We start from the raw sequence: 12087 nt of genomic DNA on the forward strand, positions 1-12087 counted from the left end.
TAGGGTTCACATAGAAAAATAAGTGAGATCAAATATGCCCAAATAAATCATCACATCAGTTGGTATTGAAGATTTGGGATTTATTTGGTTCTTCCAGTATTAGTTAAGGATTTAGTTGGATATCTTGTGCTCATTATACACAAGGATGGTACCTCATCTTTTGTAGATATGTAAGTGAAACCAGACTGCTGAACAAGAAACAACTAACAAATTGTGACTTCCTATTGACCCCAAAATCTCTGCAAGTGAGATCTTTTTTATGGATGAGCACTATAATATATAGGAGTGGTATATGGGTTTCGGTCCTAGGAAATTCATATCGGTTGGGTTACCTGGGTGGACATGATCATAACATAGACTATGCAGTTTCAACTGAACCCATGACGTGTTGTTTATCTAAGGTAACTATTTATATAGTCTTATCTTATTTAGTTTTGAAATTAAGAATCTAGAAAGCTGCCCAGTTTAAAATACACATATGTACCCACTCAATCATAATTGGTCCATCAAACCCAATTGAAAAAAAAAAATATAAAAGTAAAAGAAAACGGAAAAATAAATTAAGAAAAAATAATTTTTAATATCAAAGTAGTTTTTACTTCAATTTATTGTAGAAAGATTTAGAGTCAAGTTTATTTTATGAGTTTTTCTTAGACTAAGACCGGTAGTGATTTAAGGTTTTTAATCAAGTTTTTTTATTTTTATTTTTTGACAATTTTATGTTAGGTTTTAACTCCAAGATTTTGGGCTTCTCGGAGTTAAAACCTAACATGCAGCCTCTACAAAGCCTATTCTACACCCTATGAGAGGAAATAGTATGAGATATACCATTCAAATCAATGAAGCACTTTATTATGAATTAAAAAAATTTTTTTTTTTTATAAATTATTATGAATCAAAAAGATTTTCTTATAAATTGTAAAACACTCTCGGTCTCTATTTAAAAACTGTTTTTTTAAAAAATCTAAGTCTAAATACCTCTTTATTGTATGTAGTCTTTGTGACATTCCTTTCAAACATGTAATGAGAATCACATTTTACATAGTGAGACCCGTGTATATGTTGTGAGAGTCACGTACCGAATTCCTCGAACTAACAATTATGCATAGAATATAAGACTACAATTAGTCATCATGAAGAAGAAGACAGTCATTACCTTGGAAATAAACCTTCATTTCATCTAGGTCGTAGGCAACATTGTAAGCCTGCTGAGCCATAACTCCAATAACAGTCAAGTATTTGGTCAGCGCAGACTCTGGCACAGCCATGCAAAACTCATTCTCACCATACTCTTGAAACAGGCTCTCTATGTCTAACCCCAAATCAGCCCCTCCTGCAAAGTGAAATGTAGCATCTGGAAACCCAACAAGGTCACGGCTTATAATCCCCTTGTAGCACAAAGCATTAGTATCATGTTCTTGTATGCGTTCTAATTTCCCATCAATCAACCTTTGCACTTCAGCACTAAGCACATCATATGCACCTTTGGACAAAAAGGTTGTCGTTGTTCCAGAGTCAATGACTATTCCTCCAATGCCTGATGGGGTTCTTTTGAAGATCTCCGGATTGATTTGAAGCCGGCTTTCGCCGAGGCTGATGCCCTCTAAGGTTAGGTAGTAAAGGTCATTGTAGACTTCAAGTGGGGTTGAGGGTCCTTCTATGTTTGCCTCATCACCTAGAACCAATTGGTTATGAGGGTATTTGGGGTCCTTTATGCTGCCAAGGCAATAAGAGAATTTAGATCCCAATTGGGTTGCCAAAGATATGTTTGAAGGGCCAAGACCAAGTATTCCACTAGGTTGGCCATTGTAACCATCATTGTCATGACCACAACCAAAAATGACATTCGAGACAGGGCTAATGCCCTCGTCGGATGTCTCTTGAAGATGAGCTTTTCGGTCCCAAGAACTCCCGCCACCGCCATGCTGTCAAGGTATGTTTGGGAGAATTTGCAATTGTTTGATGGATCACACTTATCACTAGGGGATGATGAAATAAGAGTACAATTGGGAGATGTGCATGGTAAGGTGGAGTAAGTGCAAGACTTGGAAGGGTCAAAAATTGGGCTTGTTTGTTCAAAACACTTGGTGCAAGGAAGGCATTGAATCCACAATAGGTTGCTGCCTGTATCTATTGTTAAGAGCTGTGGAATTGGTGGCTCGCCAAAGGAGAAATTTGCCATAAATTGTGATCCATTGTCCTCGGCAACAAACACTGGCACACGTGTCGCTGGGGACAAATACAGTCTTTGCTTCTAAGAATGCTAAGCGCGTCACGAAGGCTTTCATGACGCGCTTAGCACGCTCTTTAATGCTTGTATTAGGATTGTAGTAAGGGCACAAAGCTGAATCACGGTGAATGAATTTTGTGACAATACGGCTTGGTTTCGTGCTGGTTGTGGCGGAGGCTGAGGCAGACGGCAGTGACGGTTAAGATTAATAATAAATATGTGATAATAAGAAAAGTAATTATAAGAGAGAGCCTAACAGGGTGTGGAAATAGGGCTGCCATGGCTGCTGCCTTTGAGCACAGAATTCTTTCAAGGCAGATTCCTTTGTAAGTTGTAACTATATATTATATATATAGGTAGTTGTCACATGACCTAGTGAATTGCCAAATTCCTTATAAGGTAGTTTCATAATTGCTATTTTATTGTCCAAAAACATGCAAAGCTAATTGGAAATATTTTGAGTGAATTTCTATGCCAATTAATAAACCAAGGGGGCCGAAGTAATGACTAATAAATTACCAAATCCTATATATAGAAAGCAAAATGGAAACAAATCTTAAACCAATAGAAAATTAAACTAATTTTGGTTATTTCTTCTGAAAAAAGGAAAAACAAATCCACTAAATATTTTTCAAATCTTATTGCTAAGTTGTATTCTGATCTGTTGTTGGTTATCTCCATTTGTTGACGCAATTTGGGGATAAAAAGGGTGATTTCTTCATCTCACATGTTTGGTTTTGGCCTTATTACCTCGAAAAATAATATACTAGATTTATGAATTTATCAGATATTTTTTCCAAAAATTTAAGGGATTAAATGATGTGACAATTAAATGATGAATAACACTTGCATGTAATATTATCATGATAGGTAAGTTTTTCTTGATAACGACATAATAGTATCTCACTTGTACTCAAATATTTGAGCAATTGGCGAATGACCATTTAGTCTAGGGGCATCTAGTCTCTCTTTCAAATTTCACTGTAATCCTTGAATCGTGGATGAAGCTACGATTTAAGAAGCCTCCATACTTGTCTTCCAAAGCTTTTGGTGGGTCAAAGTGCAATAGGGTCACATAAGGTGTGATGCCATTCTTGATTAATTCATCAATCAAACCACTCAAAGATCCCTTGTCCTTGTATCGCTTATATGAATCGATGCTCGTAAACATGTTTCTCTCGCCACCAATTGATGCTTGGGTTTAAGCAGGGCGTCCTTGCTAAGAGAACTTTTCAGCTGGAGCGGATTGAGAAATACTTAATTTGTTTGGTTTTTATGTTATTCTTTGGTGGCTTTTTACATTTTTATTTCAATTCTGACATAGTTCATCATTTTACAGTGTAAAATTGTCATTTAAGACTTGGCACTTAAGTTTTGGACAGACTTCACAAGCAAATTCTCAATCTAATCAGGCGGAATTGCTGTCTGCAGTGCTATCCATACTTGAGTATTCTTTTTAAAATGCTAAGATAAGTACTAATTAGATTTTTTCAATCGGTATTTCTAACTTTTCTTCTCTGAACTTACACACATGCACAAAATATCTCTTAAAGCCTGAATTTCACCGCACCATTGTGTGTTGTATTTCCCACTTCAGAATTCAGACTCCATCTTTTACAAAGACCAACCACAAAATGCAGTGAAAGAGTTCCCCAAAAAAAAAAAATTCTGTTCTAGAAATATGACACTGATGGTGCAAAATGAAGGGTTCATAGAGATAATATATCCTCGTATCATCCCCACGGAAGCAACACTAGCTTGTTAGCCTCCTGCCTGCAGACTCCAGTCACCCTAACTGCTCTGCCAGTTGCCCTTGCACTCAAGAATTATGGTCGGGGAACAATCAGCCTCAATAATTTTGGCAATTTACAACTTTGTCACCTATACTGGAAGCACGATGGAGTGAAAGGGGTCGAAAACGATCCAACCAAAGAATATGGAGTCAAAAATATCTGGCTCAAATTGATGTATAATTGGCAAAAAGGTGCAACAAGTTATCCAGGGTCTCCGGATGGAACTTCCTTGCAAACAAGTAACACGGCCGTTGTATACCATTCCACAAGCAAGGCCATCTTTGCACTACCCTCTGCAGAAAGGGATTAAATTACAATCAGAGTCATTACCTACCTATCAACTTTCAGAAGCATGAATTAGGAATATCTATCAGATGCATACCTTCTCATCACTGGTCACATGCACACTCACATCAACTGACTGCAGAGACAAGACAACCAAAGTATCAATCAGAAAACATGGAAAATTTACATTTGATTTGGCACTCTTTTTATATTATATCGTTGGAACCAATGATGTATCAAAGATTGGGATGCTGCATCTAAAACAACTATAAAGTGTCCAATTGATATATCCACCAAGTCTTCTCAAGCCACCATTCAATTGACGGCCACATCTTCATTAAAAGGGCAAGTAGTAATACTAAATTTAAAAGCAAGAAACATGCACCACTAGACTAGTCATGATTTTTCCTAGGGGGACGGGGTGAATGGGATTGAACAAATGACAGTATTGGCTGCACTGCTGCTATGACATGTAGCATGATAAACCTAATAGGTGACAGGAGGAACCAGGGATGAACTACCAGGAATCGACAGTCACTGGATGTGGCTTAGCAACACATATCCAAACTAGACATACATGCACACACGATGGGGCTATTATTTTTAAACAAAAATATACATATATAAATATACAGGCCCCTTCCATTGAGGGATCCCTCAATGGAAGGGGCCTGTTTATATATGTGTATAACAGAATTGTACCGTAATATTCTTCAGAAGCTCATAAGTAATATCCTGAGACTTGTATAACTTTGGATGCCACTTTCTTTCAGACCAATCAACATGTGTTACAGACCAGTTTGCAATTCCAGCAGGATCAATAATCTAAAAATGCACAGGAGAAACTTCATTCAGACAGAGATGCTAAAAATACAAGGCAACACTGAAGATGAAATTCTTAGAGAGAAAATTCTCACATTGAAAAAGGTTGGCAAGTAATGTTCATCAGCAATGCAATTGCGCCCCTCTAAACCTGGCTGTCATAACCAAGAACATACACATCAATACATTGGGGCCTGTGACCATAGAATTGTATAGTTTTAAGGGTCACCCAAGCCTATAAAATACTTGTCAGCTGTAAAGTAGCTCAAGCATGAGAAGAGAGAAGAAATCCATATGTTGAAACTGAGCACATGTTTATAAACAATAAAATTCTGAACCTTACAAGAGCTTAGATCATCAGAAAGGGTAAAATAATCCAACCAAACCAGCACAAACACAGTTAAACCTAATCTCAATCTTTATGTTCAATTTTGAAAGCTGTAAAAAATAAAAATTCCAAGTGTTACAATACCATGGATCTCTATTAACCATTGCCCAACTCAAAAGCATAAAAATGTGATTCTGTGATCCCTAAATGTCCACAAGAGATTAAACAATGCAAGCTCAGGAGGGAACAGCAAGGGCCTTGACAACAATATACATGGACCATAGACAAAGGGGAGCAAAACAAGTCAAAAAGGCAGGGTCTCATAAGGTAGGCAAAAATATATAACATATGACAAAATCAAAAGCTACAAACAAGGCAGATGTAAAAATGGTCAAGAAAAGAACTCACCTTGCAGTAGTCCCGGAACTTTGAGTAGTAAAGACTATCAGCCATTGTAATCACAGCATGCTGACGCTTCACAGAGAACCACTGCATATAATTCAGAATACTATAACTTAATACAACTAAAAAAACAGAAGATACTTTGAATTTCAAAGATTCGAATTATTAATATATCTAAAATACTGATCCCTGTCACCAACAACCATGGCCAAGAAAGTGGGGATGAAAGAGAGCAAAATTTTTAAATCAGGATAGTGAAATTCAACCACCTCTGACCTACATACAACCTCACAGGCAAGAATCTTTTAAACAGCCAATAACAACAACCCTCCTAAACATATAAACTCGGCAATGCATGTTCAAAAAACCAATAAAATCGGCCATCAAGAGATGGACATCTCCATTAAGTGCACAGAAACTTTCTACTGATCAGAAAACTACATATGTAGCCTCAACATAATGAACATACCTGGGCACCCTTCCTAAAGTCTTTCTTCTCAATTTCAGGTAACATGTGTTCTGAATACCTGCCATTTCCATGTGGACCAGGATCCTCAAAGCTGAAAAGAGAACAAAAATATATGGGTAAGAATAAGATGTTTATCAATTAGGAGCAACAAGTTGGCTCCAAATTAATTTCAGAGGATATTAAAAAATAATAATAATAAACCTACTGTGACAGGCAGCAACTGTCATAACTGTACTTATTCATCAAATAATTTATATTCGAAAAAAAAAAAAAATTCCTATGAAGAGCTACCCACAGCTAAACTAAAAACCGAAGCTCATACAAGAAGATTTCACTTACCAGTCAACGTAGCTTATATTTGTATTCATCAGATAGTCATAGATATAGTCAAACGTATACAATGGTACACAACTGCATAACAGAAACCATTAATAGGATATTAATAATAGCAGAATTAATCAGAATTCAACAGAAAAAGGAAAACCAAAGGTACCTAGAATTGATCACCTGTCAGAAAGTAGGACAAAATGCTGGTTATCAGGATCTTGAAGAGCATTTGCCAGTAATCTTCTCTCTGCATCTATCATGGAAATTTTCCCCCAAATCACCTGCAACATGATTGAACCATCAATCTGATTAATATACCTGCCCACAAAATAGACTTAAACCCATTAAATACAGGTAACACCCTCCATCTTGGTCATCAACAGCTACAGACAGCAACGTGTTCTCATCAGATTCATATTGTTATATCAACATATCAGAATCATATTGCATCCAAATCCCATATTCATAATCGAATTTCATAGCTCATAATTATCTGGATGGTTAAATATGTTTGAATCAATATCTCTCTCCCCCCCCCCCCCCAAAAAAAAAAAAAACCACCAAACATGTCTCCCCACCCACTTACTAACTGAAATTAACAATTAATCCTCAACTGACATGTTTTACTCTATTAAAACAAAGGCAAATCTTCACTGGCACCTATACAGAAATACTTCACAAAACTAAAGAAGATATTATGCTGACTAATATATCCATTAACTAAGATATTACGAGACCCTGTAAATTCTTTAAAAACAGAAATAGATTAAAAAATATATGTATAGAAATAGACATGAAATCTGTTCATTCTAATTTCCATTTCAAACAACAATGGAAAGTATGAAACAGTAATTTGGCAAAGGAATGCAACCAGTGATGACTTTGACAAAAAATCAGGTTTACCTGGTCACTGCGTATCTCCCGATTAGCAAAGTAACGGCTCAAATGAACTGCTTTTTCTTTAGATGCATGCAAGTAAACAGAGAACCTTCCTTCATGACCCTGCCAACAGAAATTGGAAAAGCTCAACCCAAGCATATGAGTAAATAATTACTTGAACAGGTTTTATCACCACTGAAATGCTGAGTTGAGTGAGATCAGAAATTATATCCTGTAACAGGTTGAACATTTATTGCCACACATTACCATGGGCAAAGCCGTAATTTAACATTTACTACTATAAATCACAGAAGCCTAACAGTTATCACTATTATTTTTTTTACAAGCAAACACTGAAAATAACATGAAGGGGGCATCACAAGCCATATACACGGCTTACATTAAAAACAAACCAAAAACATCACAAGAAACAAGGATCAGTATATCTAACTTAACATTTCATAGGAAAGGAACAAAAAAGGGCAGATTTTCTTTCTCTGGCTATAAACGAGATGAAACCTTACATGGAAAAACTTATCCCACAGCCTCTCGAAAGGCAATGCACTGGGTGTAAGGAACATGAATGCAATCTTTGGATTTTTAGACTGAGTTGGAGGTGCACTCAAAATCTCTTTAATCACAGCACGAGATGCAATCTCTTCATCAGTATATTCCCTTGCAGGAGCAGGTGGAAGCCAATCGGAAATAGCCTTACAACCTCTCGAAGAAAACATGTAGCAAGCGGCGCTGCTTTGGGGCGGATAGAGAAAAGCACAAATCACAAAAATGCTAACCAAAGAAACCAAGACAATAATCCACAATGGCCTCTTCAGAGGTGGGCGATGGCGAACCCCAGGCAAGATCTGCATGTCACCCATGCTTAGTCGCCACACCTGACCTGTCTTCATCTAAAATAAATGCATCACAACTTCATCGCCCAATGACGTCATTCCTGTCTATTGTCCCCATCCACCATCGTACTATTTGATAAGGATTTTAGTATCAATTGTAGAAGAGAGCCTTCAATTGGTTGGTGTGAAAAACTCTGCAATCTGAAAGTATAAAACAACCGATTGGCACTTAGTAGGTCATATGTGAAATAATAAACACAACAAATTCTTAATAATCATTCTGCAACACAAAGAGAGTATCCTAAGCATGTAATTGGTCTCGGACAGAAAAGCAATGTTACTACCACTCAATAAGCACGCAACATCATCAGAAATCAAATTAAGTTCATTATACTCAAGCAATTAAGTCCAAGAGCAATATTTATTGCTTAGAATTGTTTGCCGAAAATTGCATTTTGAAAGGAAAAAGGGAAATAAAAACCCATATCATGCCCAGAAGGGTGAAAGCCCTAATACTAGACTTCAAAAATATTCTTTCTTTCGTTTCCCTTTATTTTCCTTACCTTTACTCGGCAACCAAACGGAGCGGTAAAGGGGTATATTCGAAAATCAAAAAGGAGCTTCCACACGAAAACAAAAGCAATAAATCATTTCATTTCTATGAAACCCAACCCAGAAAGTACAGGAAAAAAAAAAAGAACTTTGATAAGCAACCCCTGTATTCCGAAATTCCAAGCTCAGAAGCAGGCCAACAACTAAATCACCCCCAAATATGTAGGTATAAAAACCAACGATCGTAGTAAATAAAAGTCAAACCAACCCATAGATTCCAATGTAATCGCTAAAAATGAAAACCCAACTCCAAGACGCAAGCTCTAGTGCTCCCCCTTTAGTCAACTCAACCCCCACTCCCAAAATTTTCCACCATCTCCTTCCTCTACCTTGTTTGGTTACCAAGAAAGTATGCAAAAAAGCAAAACAACCACAACAACAACCAACAAAAACAACATGAAAGAGATACCTGAGGGAGTGAGTAAGCTGAAACGAGTTGATAGGAGGATCTCTCCAAATCACATTAAGCTTCAAATCGAGAAGAGCCAAAGATCTGGAATCTGAAGCTCGTTGCGTAGTGAATTCTCTTTGACTGTTTAAGATCTAGGGCACAGCAAGAACCAAGAAGACGAATGAGGGTCTCTCCTCACAGCTAGAGAGAGAGAGAGAGAGAGAGAGTTGGATTTCAATATTGAAAATTGACAATGAATATTGATTGGGATGTGTTTGATTTATTATTCTTATTATTATTATTATTTTTTTTTGATTGCTTAAGAAGACGATTCTTTTGTGTGTGTCTCTCTCGTTCCAAAATTCCCTCCTTTCCTCCTCCCAGTCGCAGACGCAGTCGAAGCAGTCGTTTGCCTTCTTTCCAAACACAAACGCAGCCGGCGATTTATTCTCCTTTTTTATTTTCCTTTTTATATATTTTCTTATTTCGAGTGCTGCCACCACTCTGCGCACTCTTGGCGCGTGTCTCATCATTCCTTTCAGACCAAATTGTGTTAGAAGATCAACTTTTCTTCCACTAATATTATATCACTCTTACCATGTCACTATTTTCTTCCACTAATATTATGTGACTTATCCTCTTAATTATTATAAACATGTGCCTACTACAATATGCATCAACCCTCTAATACAATATGCCCACTTAGGTCCAGTTCAGTTTGCAAATTTAAGATTTAAGATTTAAGAATGAGAAAATAATTTCATTTTTATGTTTGGTAAGCGCAATTTTGGAGAGTTAATCCATGTTCTTGTGAAAAAATAATACCCACAAAGATAAGGGAAAATGATCGTCTTGGTCTATGTAATTTGACTCTTATTTCAATTTCCTCCATGTTATTGTAATTTTTTAAAACAAAATCTCGTAGTTTATATTTTGTTGTAATCGAGTCTAAAATTAAAAATTTCGTCCAAATTTTTGACATAATTTTTATGTGAAAATCACATGTTATGTTAGCCTTTATGAGTTTAGAAGTAAAACGGTCATATAATTCATATAGTTACACTTACGTGTTGAAAAAATAAGGATTTTACTACCTAAATTTGGAAAAAAAAAAACTAAACTTTGGACTTCCTTGTAAAAAAGTGTAAATTACAAGAATTTGATTGAAAAATTGAAATAACAATAATAGAATTAAACAACAATCAAATTACAAAGACCAAAACGACCATTTTTTTAAAGATAAAATTGAAACCCTCAAACCAACTTGGGTTTGTTTTTCCTTTCCAATGGGAAACATTAATTTTGAATTTTGAAAACCAAATTTTTACTATTACAATTGAAAATACCAATTATGTCTAGAAATATGAATAAATTATATTTAATAAATAATAGTATAAGTAGAAATCTAAACAATTTTTGTTTTCTATTTATGTACAAATCAAACATGGGAATGAAAATAAAAAAAAAGATATTTTATGTTTACTTTCTTAGTATTGCCTAACATGAAAATGAGAATCTTGCATTCTTTTATCCTTGAAAAAATGCATAAAAACTTATTTTTCTTATGAACTTTATATATTATGCGAACCAAATATGCAATAAAGTAATCTAAAAGTTGAATTGATCCTTCTTCCGGTAGTTATTTTCTATATTTTTTCAAGTTAGAATAATACAATTACCAGTTATCATTTAGACTTGAACAGTACAAACTAAGTGTGACATATAAATTAACCAAAATAGTGCTAATAGAGGAGTGTTAATAGTGCTAACCTTAGAGTAAGATAAAAGTAAAATATCTGTAAAAATTAATTTTCCTCTTTATGATCAGTTCATTGTCATTTTAATTTTGTGTAATAGAAGTTTTTTCTCATGCCTTTCTGAACAACAAGAATGGGTCCCTTTATGACCATTGACTAAGGTATAACCAACATTAGTCACGACATCAATAACAAAATTCATCTTGCAAAAGCAATTAGAAACATCAACCTCCTTGAGGATAAAGTGAAGACGATATTGAATATTATAAATATGTAATTAAAAATTGGTAAAATTAACCTCTACATGAAAAAGTTCTACTACTAAAACTCAGCACGTAAGAAAATTAAAGAAAAAACAAAAAGAATAAGATGGGGGTCAAAACATCATTCAAAGCCTATGAAAGGGCAGATCATCTAAATCATCAGTCATCACCGAGGGGCCAGCAGGATTTGGTAATTTTCGTTGTGGCCCTGAAAATTAAATTAACCAAAGGAAATGCGCGAGCCACACGTGAGGGGTAGGCGCGTGGTACAAGCGCTATGAGTGTCAGGCCTGCTTGTGCTGTATAATACGGTCGTTGCGTATCATTGGCTGTTCAATATAACCGCATTTACCATAATACCCTTTTGCGGGCTGAGTGGAGGCACAGGTCAAGCAGTGGTCAACTTGTCATTAGGTGTGCGGGCAGGAAACGAAGAAACGGAGAGTAGGAAGAAGAAAAATCAAAGGGAGAGAGAGACAGAGAGGATGAAATGCCAAATTGCAAAAGACAATTGGCAGGTCGTTGAAATTACGAAAACGCCCATTTAGTTTTTCTCTTGTCCCATCAGCTCACGAATTACAAATGTCAATAAGAAAAAGATTCTATAATTTATTTCTTATGTTAAATGGTAGAATTTTTTTTTTTGTTACTTAATTGTTATTAAATAAATTAACGATC

The 12087-nt window shown here is 35.7% G+C and overlaps 1 protein-coding gene and 1 pseudogene across 1 annotated transcript; both read right to left on the reverse strand.

The window, feature by feature from the left end:
• Positions 1-1124: 1124 nt before the first annotated feature.
• On the reverse strand, positions 1125-2426 carry LOC147295806 (aspartic proteinase CDR1-like; annotated as a pseudogene).
• Positions 2427-3777: 1351 nt separating this feature from the next.
• Positions 3778-9814, reverse strand: LOC147295807 (glycosyltransferase BC10-like). Its single transcript, XM_086232967.1, has 11 exons — positions 9408-9814; positions 8060-8587; positions 7560-7658; positions 6837-6937; positions 6669-6740; positions 6330-6420; positions 5867-5947; positions 5226-5285; positions 5011-5133; positions 4406-4444; positions 3778-4316 (listed from the first exon to the last, which is right to left on the reverse strand). Exons 2-11 carry the CDS (start codon positions 8441-8443, stop codon positions 4188-4190), a joined length of 1179 nt encoding a protein of 392 aa, XP_086089093.1. The 5' UTR covers positions 8444-8587; positions 9408-9814; the 3' UTR covers positions 3778-4187.
• Between the last annotated feature and the right edge of the window lie 2273 nt (positions 9815-12087).

The sequence above is a fragment of the Dryas octopetala genome, chromosome 2 (assembly GCF_963921425.1).
Source record: "Dryas octopetala chromosome 2, drDryOcto1.1, whole genome shotgun sequence".
In the NCBI taxonomy this organism is placed as follows: Eukaryota; Viridiplantae; Streptophyta; class Magnoliopsida; order Rosales; family Rosaceae; genus Dryas; species Dryas octopetala.